Source organism: Dama dama, chromosome 32 (genome assembly GCF_033118175.1).
Source record: "Dama dama isolate Ldn47 chromosome 32, ASM3311817v1, whole genome shotgun sequence".
Lineage (NCBI taxonomy): Eukaryota > Metazoa > Chordata > Mammalia > Artiodactyla > Cervidae > Dama > Dama dama.
Window position 1 is genome coordinate 26,176,308 of NC_083712.1, and position 19,291 is coordinate 26,195,598.

Here is a 19,291-nt window from a genome sequence, read left to right on the forward strand (position 1 = left end):
CTTTTCCTTCTCCAGGGCATCTTCCCCACCCAGCGATCTGTCTCCTGCATTGGCAGGTGGGTTCTTTACCACTGGCGCCACCTGGGTTAAGTAGGTGGAAAAGGAGTGCAGGCTGTTAAAACATTTGGGGTTACTTAGAGCAGTTTTCCACAGACTGATAGATGTGGAATATCTCTTATCTCCACTAGAGATATATGTTACTAGTGAAAATCCATTGTTGAAATGTTACCACTTCAACTAAAATGTAGGCAGATCAGAATCTGTGGTCCGTGGAGACGGGTGGGATGCCTTCATTTTGGTTTACTGTGTAAGTGGATTTGTGTTTAACTCTTACAAGTTTGTTATATGTGGGTTGTTTTTTTTTCTTAAATTCAGAATTTTACAAGTAAATATGTTACAGTAATTGTGTACCATAATATATACAGTGTAACTTCAGAGTTGGCCCAGCATGATTATGTGTACTATTTCAAAATAGGGAAAATTTGCTAGGTGATAACAGAAATGGAGTAACAGCTTTTTCACAGAGTTTCTTGAAGCATGCATCACATGATTTCTAGCTTAATTTTTTATGAACATGGGTTATGAGACCTTTGTGTATGATTTTCCTAGTGAAGACAGCTTTTGTCAAACATGCCGTATTTCCAACAGCTATCTCTTGAGTACAGTGTTCTCGAATATCATAGTCTCTAATTGTCCTCAGACTCCTGTAACAACTAATGAGTAATCACCTCATCTTGTTATCCACCTCTTCTCAAAAGACCTATGTTATAACCAGGCTGTTGACATGCATTTTGCCTGCAAGTATCTCTGGTAGACAATTAGGAAAAGTGTATCTTTAAAACAATTTAGATTGTCAGTGCAAAGGCAATTTCATATAGACAGCTATCAAAGGTGATCAACCAGACTTTATTATGATATAACAAGAGGGAATTCATAGATAAGCACTTACTTGAATGTCTCATCATTGTATTTAGATGCAGTTTTTCTTTACCTTTGAAAGAACAAACCTTTCACCGCACAATGGCAAGTAGTTAATGTCTATGAAGCATTTGTACAATATTTTTAAATGAAAAAAATTCTTAAATGTTGATGCCTATATGATATAATCTCTAAAAACAGGAAAAATCAAAATTATCATTTAATGGACTCTCAAGACTTACATTTCAAGTGTCTTCAAATTTGAGCTAAGCAATTAAATTTTTTAAAGTAAAGTGTTGAAAGTGTTTTTAAGGTACATTTTATAAATATATACAAAACGTGGGTTTATTTGATGCTCTGTTCACTCAGGTAAGATTTATACTACATATCTAATGAGATATGTCATCATCTCCAAAAATTATAACCCCATAGAATTAAAAACAAAACTAAACAAAAAACCCTTTAAAAATTAGTCATTGTATGAAACCAAAAAGGGAAACTTTACAACTTAATGAGAAAAGCTTTATTTTAAAAAATGTTTTCATATCTGATTCTAATGTGTATTGACTTATGTATTTCAATAATTAACATGAAAAAGCTAAAGCAGGGATTAAAAGTACTCTAGCAAGGTAAAGAATAAAAATACCACTTTGACAGGAGGGGATACCTAACAGAATCCTGTCTGTAAAAACAGCCCTAGTACTGTGCTTTGAAAAAAATCTGGCTGCATATAATTCTTAATACATTATATGATGCTCTTGCCCTTAAGACTTCTGGCACTTCAGGTAATGGAAAATGATGACCAAATGCTTTAAGATAAAAGTAAGAATGCATCATATCTTCTGAGTTTTAAGTAGATTGTCATCAAAATCTTTCACTTTAAAGAAAAATCTGAAAAAGACCACCATCCTATTGTTCAAAGAGCTGCACTCAAATGATTTATAAAATGGACTGAGCTGACATTGGTTCTTTCATAAAGTCACTGAATATAAAACTTCATACTTCGAGCAAGGATGAGTGAATTACAAGGATATGTTACTCCATTATCTTCTTATCTTCCAGTCTACTTTGTGTTGAATTTGTCTAATTCAGATTTTGAAAAGTTAATACCACTGTCTCTTTGATTAAATACCAGTTCCTTAGCTGTGTAATCTTAAAAGGTAATCTGCTTTAAATCCTCAAAATCAGTACCAAAAAATGTATACAGCGTAATCTAATTGCTAGCATTTACAAAACTTGCACTTCACCAAATTAAAAAAGAATAAAATAAGACTTTTAAATAGTGCATACAAGGCACAAGAGCTTCTTAGTATATTTACTGAAGCCGAACATTTTGGCATCAACAAACACACTGCTTTAGTTTCTCTTAAATTCAGTTTCCAAACAGCATACCATTTAGTTCATATTGAACTAAATTACCAAAAGTATATGATTTTTGCTTGATGATTTGCATAATTTAATCTTAATAGGTATTTACGTAGTTTAACTGTCATACTTCTGATGAGAGGACAAAGAAATAATAAAGATATCAATGGAGGATTAATCTATTGGCCCATCAGGAATTCTTAACAAAAAATCATTATGTTTGCTATGTTCAATAGAAGAAATAACTAAAAAGAGACTTAAAATCCAAACCCCAAAAAGAGTATCATAAACCAATCTTCATAATTGTTATTACAGAGTGTCACCCGTTTTCAGATAATTAAAAGAGATGAAAAATATATTGCTGATGTAATAGAAATGTATTAAATCTGACAGATTTTCTAGCCAGTTGAGTTCAAGCTTCAATGATCATACTTCTTTTCCAGCAGGCAAAAAAGGCTAGAATTAAAGTCTGGCAAGAAAAAAACAAAAAGGATGGTCATCTTCAACTTCAGGCCACTTGAAATTTGTAATGAATTCATAGTTTTTATAGTTCACGCAGTCTGAGGCTGGATTCTTATTGGAGGGAGTAAACAAGTCTCATCTGCTCCCTCCACACTCTCGTAGGTAACTAATAGGTCTTATGAATAAAGCTTATCATTATAATGCGATGTGACATCTTTTAAATCTCAGTATCTTAATAGTCTCAATTTTCTGAATCAGAAAACCAGAGGATCAATGGGCTTCTTATGTGATACATTGTGCTACCCAAATATCTGGGTGAAAACTGGCCCATGAATTTATTCCAGGTTTTTATGATAGGTATCTTTGTCCTTGATTCATAAACCATAACTACTTTTAATATTTAAGAAGAATTTGTGTTAGTTGAAATAATCTGCATACTGGAGTAAAAATGTGTTATGTTTTAAGCAAATGCTGAGAGAACTAGTCAATTCACGTTCTGCACACCCAGCCAAAGGGGATGGGAACAGCTCACTAGAGATGCCTTCCTGGGCGAAGCCTCTTCTATCCCTCAGCAGCATTCATTACCTTAGGAGGAAACAGAAAACGTCAAACTCTTGTGTTAGCTCTAAAAACACAAAGAATTAACCAACTCATTCACTGTTTGTTGCAATAACACCTCTCATTCAAAACTAAATGTTTTCTATACTAGAAGGCTCATTAGATGTGTTCTTGAATATAGATAGACCTTTACATGAATTCTTCTTAACCTATGATATATACACAAGACCAGAGGACCCTGTTATAATGCAGGGAATGCAGATGCTGACTCATGAAGTTTAGGGTAAGATCCACAACTCTGCATTTCCGTTAAGCTCCAGGTGCTGTCAATACTTCTGGCTTGGGGCCCCAATCTGAGCTACAGGGCTCTATGTTCTTAGTTTTGAGGCCAATAGGAGTTCAAGTGAGTTGTTAGAGGATTTAGGAAAATAATTTTGAAATTTCATGTGCATAGGAGCACAGCATTTTAAACTTCCTATTGTTTAAGAGGGAAGAAAGTTGGGCAGGCTGTTTAATCTATACTGTCGCACTATTAGGGATTTAGGCACATTTTGACTATTTGGAAACTATGCTGAAAGAAAGAAACATTTTACAAAAAGGCCACAGGTTATTTAATAATATAGTTCAAAAAGAAGAAGAGACTACAAAGATAACATTTAGTAATAAAGTCAAATATCAGATTATCATTCAGTATAAATGTGTATTAAAAGAATTGCAAGTCTGAGGTGTAAAGCAGGAAAAACTTTAAAAAACTATTTGGATAATCAGCTACCTTAGGAAAGTTCTTTTTTTTTTTTTTTTTTTAAAAAAAGACACATTTTACTGGCACTGGTTATGCCAAGAGAATGAAAAACATTACATCAAAAAATCAGTTGTTTTCTTTTACATCAATATGGCTGATTGATATTGCAATTGGGTTTTGTGGCCATTACTGTTATATATCCAAATGTAATAAAATCAAGTTTCTGTGAGATTTTAAATTTTAATGATGCTATTTTATCACCCAGTTACCAATTATTTAGAAACCACTATGTCTCTGGTTCTGCAAAGAGTTCAGAATAAGGATGAACAAACCCAACACTGATCTTGTCAAAATGCTTGGAAATCTACCTGATTTACACACAGAGTGACATTAAACATTTAACATAGTGACATTTAACATTACTATGTTAAAGCTCATAAAATATTTAACTAGATGACCTCACAATCAATGGTAATTATAGCTACTTCAACATACTGAAAAACAGAATCCCATGAAACTTTGTCTGCTTTACAGAACTATGTTCTGTAAAATACTTTGTTTGTGGTATTAGTTAATGATTCATTGTATAATCATAGTTACATTTTAAGAATTATTTCCAGAAATTTCACTGTCCCTTTGCTAATTAACCCAACTAAGAATGTTAAAATTTTACTATCCTACATAGTTACAGGCTTCCCCATTGGTCAGTGGATAAAGAATCCACCTGCAATGCAGCAGACACAGGAGACAAGGGTTTGATCCCTGGGTTGGGAAGATCCCCTGGAGAAGGAAATGGCAACCCACTCCAGTATTCTTGCCTGGGAAATTTCATGGACAGAGGAGCCTGGTGGGCTACAGTCCATGGGATTGCAAGTAGTCAGACATAACTGAGCCCACGACACTAACCACAGTTACAATCAATCAGATCTACAATATCATCATGCAGAATCATCCAAAACCAAAAACGCTGGCCAACTGGCACACAGAATTGCATGGCTGTTCATCAAAACCCAAACCAAACAAAGTAAAAACCAGACACCTATGAAGTACTTTGACACAAATGACTTTGTTTAAGGTGCTACTCTCTTGCTAGGTCACAATTCTGTAAGTAGAGAGTTATCTTGATAATTTCAATGTTCAATTCTTCATATTTTTTAAAATTTGATTTATAAATATTATTTTTTGTATAATTTTATAAATTATAAAATTAATTTATAAATGTATTAATATAAATGTATTAATTTATAAGTGTATTAATTATATAATACAAATATATTTGTATATACATATAATATAATGTATTAATTATATAAATATAATTAATATTTATAATGTATTAATCACAGCAAAGTGATTCAGTTATATGTGTACATATATTTTCTTTTTCATATTTTCAACTATGGTTTATCAAGGATATTGAATATAGTTCTCTGTTCTATATAGTAGGATGTTGCTGTTTATCCATCCTATATATATAATAGTTTGCATCTGTTAATCCCAAACTCCCAGTCCTTTCCTACCCCATCTTGGCAACCACAAGTTCAGTTCTTCATACTGTTTATTGCTTGCTTGCTTAGTCACTCAGTCATGTCTGACTCTTTGCAACCCTTTGGACTGTAGCCTGCCAGGATCCTCTGTCCATGGGATTCTCCAGACAAGAATACTGGAGTGGGTTGCCATTTCCTTCTCTAGGAGATCTCCCTGACCCAGGGATTGAACTCACATCTCCTATGTCTCCTGCATTGCAGACAGATTCTTTACCCACTGAGCCACTGGGAAATCCCATTGTTTATTGTAGCAGTACATATAGTTGTTTATTTTATTAAGATATTTACGGCTTGGTTTGAAAGAGGACATTTTTGGAGCTTTTTATTAACTGCAGGCTCATAAATAGATTTTGCTTTAAGGAAACTGATTTGGAATCACAGGTTTAAAAAAAATTATAGGTTAAAGAAAATGGAACACCAATTATTTTAAGGGTGACACATGCTGGGGTCCTACTCTGACTAAAAATAAGGATGGGAGAGATCTGCACTAACAAGCTATAAATGTCTTATATTTTTAGACCCAGTGAGATCCAGCTAATGGGTGGTCATGGATAAGACCACTGGATGTCCTGAAGGAAAGGAAAAAACAAAAATAAAAAACTGCAGGATCCTGTAAAATGACAATTGTCATTTTACAGTTCAATAAAAATTGTCATTTTAAAGTTCAACATTTTAGGATCGATTCTTGCTATAAAAATGAATTCTGTTCATCAACTTATATTTTATTAAGTTAACCAAATAACTAGCTAATATTGAAGCTAGATCTATATTCAAAGGTCTCTTGCATGACTGATACAATCCCAAGGGTCTGCTAAGACATCTTCTATTTGAGTTACTCAAAAATAAATGTTTATGGAAACTATTTGCCCAAAGAGAGCTAGTAAGCGATTAAAAATATAAAACATAACAATAAAGGAAAAACTTCCCTTACTTTCATGAAGTATGAGTACATTTTGTTAGAAGAGTTAAGTCTCATTCTCCATGGTCAGTGCAGGATTGCTCATACCTTTAAGAGAAAACGTAAGTTAGCAATCTTTGTGGGTGCTGCTTTTGAGTAAAAAGGCAGAGACTTGTTTATTCATTCATGAATCCCACCAGTATATTGCCAAAGTTGTCCTGTACATATTATGAGTGTTTACAAGATGGTTATGTAGAAACAAACACACACATATACACAATACAGCCAGCACTCCCAAAATAGCACTTTTAAAAAGTGTTTGTATAGTTACACATATACACCTGAGGAGAGGAGGTGTGAATAAAATGATGTAAAATAGGCTGAACCGCACACTTCTCACATTACCTTGAATCACTGTTTTCTAATTCTTCATTCGTGTCAAACTAATCTCTGAGCCCTTTCTCATCTCACCATTCTCATATTTCTCTTCTTTCTTTTACACCATCCTTCAAACAATTTCTAAATTCATCTATCAAAGTAACAGAAAATTAATCTACCATGTCCCCAATTAACAGCACATAGAAACCATAAAATCACCTCTACACTAATGTAGAACTATAAGGTGAAATAGGAATCTGTTCTGAAAGAGAGTTCTCTGACCTTTTACCCTCCAAGTATACATCACTTCTTTGCCTCTAAGGAAACTGAGGGATTCAAAGGGCAAGTAGGAGACATCAATTTTGTTTAGATAAATACCTAATCCCTCCCATATGCTGAAAAATGGAATGATGTGTTTGAAGATGGAAAGATAGACCAAATTATGAATATTCAAATGATGGGGCTCTTCAGAGGGAATGTACATTCCTTAAGAACAAGACTAATTTTAATTTATGTGTATTTTTTCATACCATTCAATATGTCAGCATGTGGCATGTCTACTTAAATTTTGAAACTTCAATTCTTTCTTTTAAACTCTTTAGTTCCCAAATTAAACATCATAGTTTTTTTCTTTTTTTATTTGTATTTGATTAAACATCATATTTTTAAGGCCTGATGATAACAGATATTTTCAACATTCCTACAGGATAATGTTTAAATTTGTTGTTTCAGTTTTATAGAGAAAGATAGAGAATTCCTTGCTCAAGGCCAACACAATATTGTAGAGCGCTTGTCCTCCAAAAATTGTATTTTGTTCTATACATCTCAATATCATATAATTATAATCTTTGATAATTAAAAAAAAAATAGACCTTAGTGCCTTAATTGTGGATGCGTGGTTTTACACTTGGAAAACCATAAATACATACACACTCCTGCATGTATCATCACATGTCTTGTTTGATACTTAACAATCCTGAGAATTAAGTAGTATTTTAAAGATGAAGACGCTGACTCTAAAGGTTAAGTAACTTAACAAATGCCCCACATTGATTAGGTGCCCAAATTGGGATTTGCTATCAGCTCTGTCTGCCTTCAAAGACTTGCTTGTTCTTTGCCAATAAACCATATTGGCCCAGGTAATCAAAATATTAAGATGAACAATAACCAGCAAACTGTGAGTGGGATATGAAGAAATAACAGGTAGCTAAAAGTTATGGCAATTCTGCAATGGCTTTACTTCAATATACATCTGATACATATATACATATATCCAATATATATTCAATATATCCAATATTTTGAAACTGGATAGAAACTTTCAAGTAAAAACCACATTAATTTGAGACCCCTTTTAACAGACACTTTTTAACCTTCTGCCTGCACTTACTGTACACTTCCCCATTTTAAAATAAATTATATTTTGAGTTTATCATTTTATTTAATGCATGGCAATAAAGATTTGGTTCTCTAAACTCGGAAAAAAGTAAAGAAAATCTATCTTTCACAAAATGGTTTTCTACAGCTTCCAGACATTAACCAAAGCATTTCACAAACGGTTCTTTGAAAATAGTTCTATATTTACATTGGCCGTCTGACTCCAAAACAAGACATATTCTACAGGTAATAAGAATGAAAATGTTCAACACTTTCGCCTTTAAAAATAACATATTTCAAAACAGCCACACAAGCACATCCTTACCAGCTTTGCCTTTCCCTAGGCTTGTGCTGTTCTCCGTCCAAGATTGAGAATCAGTAAGAAGGTGGCTCTGGGACTCTCTCAATGGCTTTGCAGGAAACTGATGGTTTTCAGAACTGAAAAATAATTATCATTATGATCATCAGGTTAACTCTTGATCGTATTTCTTAAAGGAAGTGAGTACTTCTTAAAGGAAGGAACTCAAACCACTCATGGTGCAAGATAATTGTAGGAGCTACCAAGAGAACTTCTGGAAAGCAAGAACAAGGCGTTAAGTCATACTGACTCGCAATGAAAAAAGTGTTCTTGCCTCAGCTCTCTTCTTTCCTCTGGTTACAATATGATGACAATTCTTGACTTTGGCAAATCTCCATATTAATACACAGAATGAGCCTTGGCCTCCAATTTTAGCAGGTAAAGGAATGTAATTAGAACTTAGCAGTATTTTATTATTGATTTTAAGTTATATTCGATGCCAAATTATCTAGTTTCTCACTGATGACAGTGATACAAAGTTTGGTTTAAAATAACATTTCATTTAGATTTTAAAACATTATTGGCACAGAAACTATTAGTATATTTTTTACAACACACCAAAATAGTAATTATAATAATATTAAAAAGAAAAAAACTACTTAAATTTTTTCCAAGTGTAATTTCACAGTTTAGTTGACTATAACTATTTTATTTTTTAAAGGATATGCCTTTTCTCCTTAATAATTACCTCATATTTAAAATTTGAGATCATTTCAATTTTGTGCTACTCTAATAATCCCTTATTAAAATTCTGGAGGAAAACTTTAAAAAAGAAAATTGTGTCTCCTATTCATATGAAAAATTTCTTTTACACTAATTCTCATTCATCCTCAGGAAAGGGACCATAGACCAGGTACAGCAAAGTAGCTAGGTCCTGGTTTAGGGACTCCGTGGAGAATCATTACTGCAGCAGGACTCTAACAAACAGCAAGGATGCAGTCATCCAACAGTACTCACTGAAGTACCTGTTATATCAACAAGTAAAGTCTTTGATCTAACTGAGGAAGGAGAAGAATAAATATAGAATAAATCAGGTGAGATTAAGAGCTCTGACAACGGTACAAGGCAGTATAAAGGGAACAGAGGGGCAGGCTGCTCTGAAAACAAAGGGTTTTCAAAGACGACCTCTCCTGTAAAGTTACACCTGAGCAGCAAGTGAACTGAGGCACAGACCATTCAGATATCTGGAGGAGGAACTTTCAGGAAGATGAACTGACAAGTGCAAAGCCACTAAATAAGCAACATGCTTGGTATATCTGAGGAACAGCAAGATCTGTGTGTCTGAGGATTGTGAGCTAGGGGGAAGAGGTAAGGCATTACAATGAGAGGTGTCAAGGGCCAGATTAGTCAGGATGAGGGAAGGACATTCATTAGCTTCTGTTCTGAGCAAGACGGAATATCCGTGGAGGCTTCTGAGCAGAAGAGTGACACAATCTGATTTACATTTTAGAAGGCTCACTCTCTCTTTTTAATGGAGAATGGACTGGAGGAGGGCAAACATGGAACCAGAATCCTTGTAAGAAGTGATGGCTTGGACCAGGAAAGCAGGCCTGGAGGTGGTAAGAAAGTATCCAGGTTATGGGTATATTTGGAGGGGACGTCTGACAGGATCTGCAAACACAGTATATACAGGGTCCCCAAAGAGAGGAATCTAGGTGACTCCCAAGTTTTTGGCCTGGGCATCTGGGAGAACGGAAGTCACTACTCATGAATATGAGAGAACGAAGGAGAATCAGGTTTAGGGTGGGGTGAGGGGATAGATAGATTGGAATCAAGAGTTCTGCTTTCCACCTGTTCAGCTGGCAATGACTTTTATGTGGGCACATTATGTAGACAATGACATATACAACTCCAGAGTACACAGGGGAGACATAACTAGGCATAGAATATGTATGTGGGCCAATCGGGAAATCACAGAATTCTGTAGAAGAGACTTCAGCTGTCAAAACCCAGTCTCAACATTTAAAGGAAAGGAAAGAGAAGCCCAGAGAGGTTACCTGACCTTGTCAAGACCACCTCAATGGGTAACAGTGCCCGAACTAGGATTTTTCCCCCTGCCCACTTAGTAGGAGGCGGACTGTATCTAAACCCCAACTAGTCTTCACTACCAAAACCACTTAACGTAGTATAAAAAAAATTAGCCTTCAGCTCTGTGGAATTTTCAAGCCAAAACTCACAGGGCAGGGCCAAGTAAAGTCCCATGTGACACACACGTTCACTGGTAGGCACATAACTCATTCTAGGCATGGGGCTGGTAAATAGGTTTCATCTCGTGACAATTTCAGGTGGTTCTGTAATCCACCAGGATCACTGCCTTAGAAAGGATTCTGGGGTCACATCAGGTTCCACGGGAGACAGTGTTGTAAGCAGTAAGAAACTGCTTGGGAGGAGTGTGCTATGAACACGGCATTCCAGTAATGAGGAAGACCTTATGACATGGTAGTTTATGTTTTTGCTATTGGCTTTCATTTAAAAATTAGAGATACTGTCATATTAAAAAAATATGTCTTAAACATTTAAAAAAGTAAGTGGTTCTACTTAAAACTTCACATAGAACATTTTTTTAAAGAGCATTTTGAAATGTTTAGATCGTTTTGCCTTTTGCCAGTCAGAATTCAATTTCAGGCCTTCCTCAAATGCCTGATAGACTGGAACCAAAAGAGACTTAAAACAGTGGCCAAAAGTCCAGAAAATAAATTTGCTAGATTCTTTCCTTTCTCTCTCCACAGAAATGGCTCAGATCAAGCTTAGAGGTCTTTAAAGAGGACCAAGAATATGGCGCCCACTGCTAATGGGGCTGTCAATCCGATGTCTGGAATTCCATTCATCTCTAAGGGCCTGGTCCAGGCAGGGAAGGTCTTTTGATTGCCAAGAGGCAAGGCCCAGTGGGTCAGAAGCAAAGCAACCCTGTCAGCTCACCTGATCACAAGTGGGACTAATTTGGACTTATACTGTGCTTTTTTTTTTTAAGCACCACATTTTAAAAAATCATAATATATTTCAGTCAACTTACAGAGAATTAACACCTATTTACTGACTACCCAGATTAATCACAGAATTTTATAATTATGACTGAAGCTCCCTACGTACTCCAACCTCAGTCACACTTTCCCCCTGCCCTCATTCTAACCTGGAAACCAGTGTAGTAAATGATCCTAAATTCTTAAAATTTTTTTCCAAAGGAACAAATAAGCAAAGGACACCATAGGATAAACTATATTATTTGAAAGTAAAATAGAAAAAAAAAATATGGGCTTACTTTTTAGATGATGAATTCAATCCTGCAGGAGTAGATGGTTGTTCAGGATCCTGGTTAACAAGGCAAGTTGGAAAGGAGCAGCCATCACCTAGACTATAATTAAAATAAAAAGTTACAATTGTGCAGTAAAAGAAAAATGATCTCTATGAGCAGAACACAGTTACATTATGGACAAAGCATGTATCTCAGACACTGGCTTCAGTACAGTATGTTTATGGAGATGTGAGTCAACTGATTTCCACTTTGATATAATAGTGGATCATAAAGTAATACTTTAAAAAATAAGAGTTCTTATGCAGAAGGACAGAGTTCTTCTGTTGGATTACTTTCAGTAGTCTAAACCCTGAAAATTTTCACAACAAAATACCTTGAAAAAATGGGTAGCAACCAGTACCTCTTCTCATCACCAAAAACCTGGCGCATATTTTTACCGAAACCCAAGCTGAATCCATTCTTATCTGTTCCGTGTCGAAATACTGGGCTTCTAAATGCCTCTAGAAAAGATGGCAGAGCAACCACATGAGGAAAGAGCACATCAACCAGCAAGCGCTACAGTTAGACAGGAGTGGATTAGATGAAGAAACTCTGAAAACCAATGGCTAGCCTCCTGCAACTCTTTATATGTCTGTCTGTCAGCCCCACAGATGAAGACTGTCTATTCTTTTAAAGCAAACATAAAATATGATTAGATCTATTTTAGTTTTTAAGTAACCCTTTTATTTCTGCAGCAGCACATGTGTATTGTAAAAAATGAGAAAATACAAACAAGCAAATAATTTAAAACACTACATCTTCTAGACGGCTGAATGGACAGAGAGATAAGATAGATGTAAATATACATTTTTTAAATCAAAATGAGACTAAAGATACATTCTATAACTTTTTTTCAACTAGTAAATTCCATTTTCCAATTTAAATAGAATTTTGTGTCATCCAATCATAAATTTTCTTCTAGCTAATCAAAAAGGTACTTTAAAACTCTCTATCTAGATCAGGATCCGATGCAGGGTCCCACATCGTGGCTGGTTATGCCCACTAGGTTCAGAGAGGCTGCGTGACTTTGCTCAATACCAAACAAAAAGTAAATGATATGAGTGGAATTTGAACAAGGTCATCAAAGTTCTGTCCTTTATGCTACATTTTCGTCTTAAATAATGCTGAGATGCAAAACCTAAAATGTTAGTTTTGGGATTTTCTATGTGAATAAACATATTAGTATAATGATTTCTGTCCATTATTTGAGAAAGGAAAAATCTAACTAACAGAATCAGGGTACTATGAAAAATGTGGTGATTTGAAAGATTCTTAACATTTATTACCCTAGTTTATAGCTTTTTATAATACGTTTTAATAATTATAGGACCGTATTGTCCAGAGGAAATCCTTTCAGTGTTACAAGTAAAATCTATAAGTTTCTAAACTTGAAAGCTTAGTAGAAACACTTATATTTGAAAAATAATTTAATTGCTCTACAATTTGAAATATGATACTTCATTTAGAAATTGCTTTATTATACCAATATTTTCACTCCGCTAGTACTTTAGGTGATTAGAGTTCACCTGAATATTGAAAATAAACATTCACAATTATATACAATTAATTTTCATTATTTTAATAACAGAATCTCATAACTTGGGTGTCCTTTGCGATCAAAAGAAATTATAAGTCCTGGTTGCATTCTGAAACTCCTATTCTTAGTCTAGAAGACTCCATTTAGCTTAGTCCCTGCTTACTTCTCAAACTTCATAGTATATTTTTTTGTTCTTTAGCTTTCTATGAATAGTTTTCTCCAACATGAATAGTTTCTTAAACATATGCAGCTCTTTAAAAAAAAAAATGAGATGAATACAGAGAACATAAAATTGGTCACTTTCAGGTGAACATTTCAGTGGCATTTAGTAATTCATATTCTGTTGCAACCAATACCTATACCAAATTCCAAAATATTTTAATCACCTCAAAAGAAACCCTATACTAATTAAAGCAGTCCTTCTTTACTCCATCTTCTTCCCACCCTTTGGAAATCATCAAAATGCTTCTTTCTCCATGGATATTTCCTATAAATGGAATTATACGACATATAACCTTTTATATTTGACTTCTTTTATTTAGCACGTTTCTGATGTTCATACACGTTGTAGCACTGCTTTGCTGTATCCCATCTCTGCAGGGCTTTTGAACATACTGTTTTCTCTGCCTGAGATGTTCTGGTTCTTTCCACAACTTCTTAAATACTTTCTTTTTTCATGAACTCTTCCCTGACCACTCCTTCCAGATAGGTTCCCTTCTGCCATCCCCAGTCCTTGATTCATAACTCAACATCCTATTTGTTTCTTTCAAAACACTTTGTAATTAGGTTTATGTTTGGTTATTGATTTTCTGTGTTGCTCACCACCGTATATATACACAATGCTTTGCACACAATGGACAGTTTAAAAATACATGGAATGAGTGAATCTGTATTTGTCCCACCAGACAATGTGGCAAGAGTGGTTTTTCAAACTTCAGGACAGGTTAGCATTTAATCATATGGCAACCTCTGATAAATATTTAGTTTTGTATTGAAAGTTCTGTTAACTACAATAATTATATACTCACCTAATGTAGATTTATTTTTGCTGACTAGCCAACAATGATAGCCAAACAGAGAAGACAAGCTGACAGAGAACATAGCTGCAGCAAAGAATAAAAACATAATATGGAACTTGGCTTGAGTATCAGGTAGGCCATTCTATAAAGAAAGGGAGAAAATAAAATGTTTTGTCAAAGGAATGAGTATTCCCCTAATTTGATAAGTTTTTTTTTTGTTTGTTTAAAATTTTTCTAAAATTTAGATATGGAGAAAGATATACATCTTTATGTTAAAACTTCAAGGGAAAAATACATCTTTAAACTAAAATCAATGCTTACTATAACCTGAATATATATATATATGGAAAAGATATTAAAATTTGGGATATTTATTTTGTATAATCAAATTCATAGAAAAATTATAATATGTGTGTAAACTATATGAGTAGGAAGCAAGATAAAAGGAGCTACAAAATTTTTATAATTTATAAAATTTGTTTTTAATTTACTTTCTGAAAGTGTTTTGTTAACATACTCTAGATTACAAATGTTTAAACAGCTTTATTTTATTATAATGCCAGAAAATGAAGGATAATTGGCATGATTTAGCTAGTCTTCTCATTGATGTTTTACATCACTGCAAACAACAGCATCAACTACAAACACATACAACACACCCACAATAATGCTTCAGGCTACTTTAGATAATGTCAGCACAGAAAAGTTCAACACCAGTGCGTAACACCTGTCGAAAATAAACCTTACTATACCCATGGGATGAAAAAGGCCATCAAAGCACAACCAGACTGACTCTCCTAGTCTACGCGTCTAAGAATGGAATCCCTCTAGATTGTGGAATTCTAGGAATCCCTCTAGAATGTGGGCTTAGGTACACTCAGTGAAGCACCAGAGATGCTAGGATGTGTCTCCTTCTGATAATCCGTTTCAGTATCCTGCAGTTATCCGTCAGACTGACCCAGGTCACAAGACCTCACTGGTACCTTTTGACAGTAGTGTTCTCACACTGAAAACCAGTCGTTCCTCTGCAAGTGTATTTGTGGTTTGGAAATAAAACCATCCACAAGAATGAGGCCCTGTAAGGCCGTGTGCTCTCAGACATTCATGAGAGGTCATTCTTCCAGGTGGACACTCCAAGTACCCTCGAATGCTAGGACATGCTCGTTTACCTGTGTATTTCTAGCACTCAGCAATGTAACTGACACATAGTAGGCATCAATAAATCTTTAGCATTGAATGTGGTTCAAATCTCACATCAGTGATCTAATAATTCATAAAGTCTTCCCATAATAAAGGATAATTTAATGAATGTAATAAGGCAACTCTGGCAGGGATAACTGCTTTTTATATTGTATGGTATTCATGAAGAGCATCTTGTGGTACTTAAAATACATAGTACTAACTCTGTTTTGCTTACATTTAAGACATACAGTGCAGAAAACAAATGAGTTGCCTATAGGATACACCTAATATCAATTCAGGACTTGATTGATATTCTAGCTTGATAATCTTCTTACACATAAAGAAGAACTTCTATTTTTAAATACTAAGAAAAAAAATCTCATATAGTCACTTCTCGTTATTCACAGTGGTGATGTTCTTTAAAGCTGCCGTGAACACTGAAATTATGATTCCCAAACTATTGCTCCTGGGAAGATACAGGCTTCTGGTCACAACATTTTTGTCAAATGATCAATGACCATGTTCTGTGTGTTTCTGCTTATAAAACCTAATTGATACCTTATTTAATATACATTAAATAAGAGAACTCACAGCCAACAGCACCATAAGGCATGCCTGAAGGAAGCTTATCTAAATACACGCATTTCCTCCATGGGGCACATCACAGTCTCTTCTTTTGCTCAGAAAATGAGACAGCACTTCAGCGCTAGGCTTAAAGACCTTTTAAACAATGAAATCACCAACAAAAAAAGCACAAAAATGCAAAAGACATGGCACTAAATAGACTTAAAAGCACACTCATTTACAGTGTGAGAGTTCAAACGGGAAGGCACTGAGACCTCCAGTTTGATCTCAACTGGAAATGTGCACGTGGGTGACTCAGATTTTTCCTGCTCTGTGTATGCTTGCAAATGACCACAAAAGCTACGCTGAGTATTGACTTTGAGGTTTTAAATAAATGTTGGCAAGTAGGTGAATTCACAAACACAGCATCTGCGAGTAATGAGGAATGACTATATATAAGTTAGCTCTACTCTATAAAATTAGTGTCCGGATTAAGTCACTACTGAAAGTCTATATATGTATTTTTGTATACCAAAAAAAAGTCACCAAGGTAATAACTTACGGTCCAAAATTTGATAAAATACTGTAAATCTGTAGCAGCAATAAAAAGGCAGTACAGCAGAGAATAAGCCAAGAAAAGGAGGAAAAATTTATAATTTGAAAATCCAACACAATTGTTCACCCTGTTAACGAAACAAAAACATTTTTGGTGAGTTTTATGCTGTTACCCTAGGTACACATATGCTCAACCTTAACATAAGTATTTGATTTCCTAACATTAAAATTTATTGGCATTTCTTTAAGCATAACTCAAAAGATTTCTTTTTAAAAATTATTTACTTTTTTAAAGATTTTCTTACACATACAAACATTTAAAAAGCCATTTCACTAAAAAGGAATTTCTATGTTCAAACTGTAAAAATTTGATATGTAATATTGCTTTAATTACTCATGACCCCTGTATTTCCTGTCCAATTATACAAATAAGCACATGCCTTAAGTATAGATCTTTTGAGAAATCCATTAACACCAAACAGATAAGAGGAATTTTCTAAATTCTTTTCTGTGTTACCTTTGGATTTGATTTCTAACTATGATTAAGTAATTTAAAAACTTTTTAAGTTTTCCAAAATTAGATGAGATGTCTTTACAAACTACTTGCATGCGGACAGTACGGCACTGAAGCAATCAGATTATCAAAACATCTTAAACGGCGGGTTTAAGGAAAGAAACAGGACTGGGAGCCAGACAGTCAGGTCGTCATGTACATTCGATGCTAAGTAACTATGTGTCCCTGACAAAGTGCCATAATTTCTAAAGGTTTCCTTTTCCTCATCTGTCAAATCAGCACTCTGAGATCCTTTCTGAGAACCAGGTCTCTATGCAACGGAGATTCAGAATTCTCAGCTTTTACTCTGAAATCACTGTATTTGGAGAGGGTGGTTTAAGAACTCAAACTACTGTATCAATAAACATAAATACAAATACAACTCATACTTTATGGTCATACTTCTATCAAAGCTTATTTTCCCTCTTTTTATTAAGACAAGGGAATTCCTGGATGATACAGTATAAATGTGATACAACACCTAAGTGGAACTGGTTGCTATCTTCACGGGTAGTGAACCCATGAACTAACAATAAAAATAATAAACTCACTGCACAGAACACACAGATGTTTCTTCTTTCACCTTTGTGTGTGTGTGTGTGTGTGTGTGTGTGTGTGTGTGTGTGTGTGTGTGTGTGTGTGACTCAGTCATGTCTGAATCTTTGCGACCCCACGGACCGTAGCCCACCAGTCTCCTCTGTCCTTGGGATTCTCGAGGCAAGAATACTGGAGTGGGTTGCCGTTTCCTTCTCCAGCAAACACCTTTGTTCCTACTCACTACTGGCATAAGATAATCTTCCTCTTTACTGACTCTGCCAATAAACTAATTGTTTCTCTTTCTCTATTGTTGAGGAGAAACAATATTCATATGAAAAATGTTTACTCAATTCCATAAGATGAATACGGAATGAGTCTGCTATGTGCCATGTGCCTAGAGTTAGCAATACTGTTACTACATGCTTAAAAATTTGTTAAGAGGACAGAGTTCATGGTAAGTTCTTAAAGTTAAAACTTTTTTAATTAAAAAAATTCAAAAGTTAAACATTGGGCTTATGGATAAACCAAAATTTGGAACAAAAATGGAAAATGTTTATATCTGCTACCTCCAAAAACATAAGGTAAAGGGAACAGCATTAGATTTCGTCATTTTGGAACTTAAGGGTATTGTGTGTGACAGATTCATAAAGAAGCAAAACTGCGGGTGCACAGTGTGTGAAAGAGTTGCTCTGGCAGCTCAAGGGATTCCAGTGTGAGTGCAAACCAGCCACCGAGATTGTCTCTTACGACATGTGAATAAAATAATGGTAAGAAGTAATATCGCAAACAGTTCCATACAGGCCGAGTCTAAATGTGTTCTGTCACAAAAGGAGAGAGGACATCCCCGTGCTTCTCTGTGTTGGTTTCGAGAGGAGAGAATGGGAGACAGAGGCTGGGGTGTTAAGACAGGCCACGTGGATGTCCAGACAGTGACGCTCTGTGGACAAGGGGAACACGCGATGCGACAGCAAAGACCCTGCTCTTCCTGCAGGAATGTAAGAACCAGCTTTTGTACTGGATGACAGATCACGTTTTTACAGAAAGGAAAATGATCTTGAACGGAGACTTTTACAACATCTAATTTAGCTTTAACTTCTACTTAGGGGCATGGTGTGATTCGCCATGTCAAAGTCAGAAAACAGAGGAGAAGGTTAGTCAATGAAGACTGAGCTTGGTAGGAATGTTATACTTGAGATAATATTTATTTTTAATAATAACTTACTCTCTTCCTGACAGACAGCTTTTGGTTAGACATTTTAACTGCCTACTACTTTGAAGACTCAATTTGAAAAGTGCATGTACTTTGAATCTGAATGCCTTTATATGGAGAAATAAATACTTTCTAGGTAAACATCCCTTACACATTCATTTAAACTCAGTTAAACAGCTCTTGGTTCTGTTTTAGGGAAACTGCTTTCTGAGTCTAATTGGAAAAAGAACATAATATAA

General features: G+C 34.9%; 1 protein-coding gene across 1 annotated transcript in view; it reads right to left on the reverse strand.

The window, feature by feature from the left end:
- Nucleotides 1-885: 885 nt before the first annotated feature.
- The window catches only part of ZDHHC2 (zinc finger DHHC-type palmitoyltransferase 2), a 68,552-nt gene continuing 50,146 nt past the window's right edge, over nucleotides 886-19,291 (reverse strand). Inside the window, exons 7-13 of the mRNA XM_061134941.1 lie at nucleotides 16,760-16,880; nucleotides 14,461-14,593; nucleotides 12,230-12,356; nucleotides 11,863-11,955; nucleotides 8,571-8,683; nucleotides 6,524-6,598; nucleotides 886-3,330 (exon numbers count right to left, since the gene is read on the reverse strand). Of these exons, the coding sequence (XP_060990924.1) occupies nucleotides 6,558-6,598; nucleotides 8,571-8,683; nucleotides 11,863-11,955; nucleotides 12,230-12,356; nucleotides 14,461-14,593; nucleotides 16,760-16,880 (628 nt within the window). The 3' untranslated portion in view covers nucleotides 886-3,330; nucleotides 6,524-6,557. The remainder of the gene's footprint in view (nucleotides 3,331-6,523; nucleotides 6,599-8,570; nucleotides 8,684-11,862; nucleotides 11,956-12,229; nucleotides 12,357-14,460; nucleotides 14,594-16,759; nucleotides 16,881-19,291) is intronic.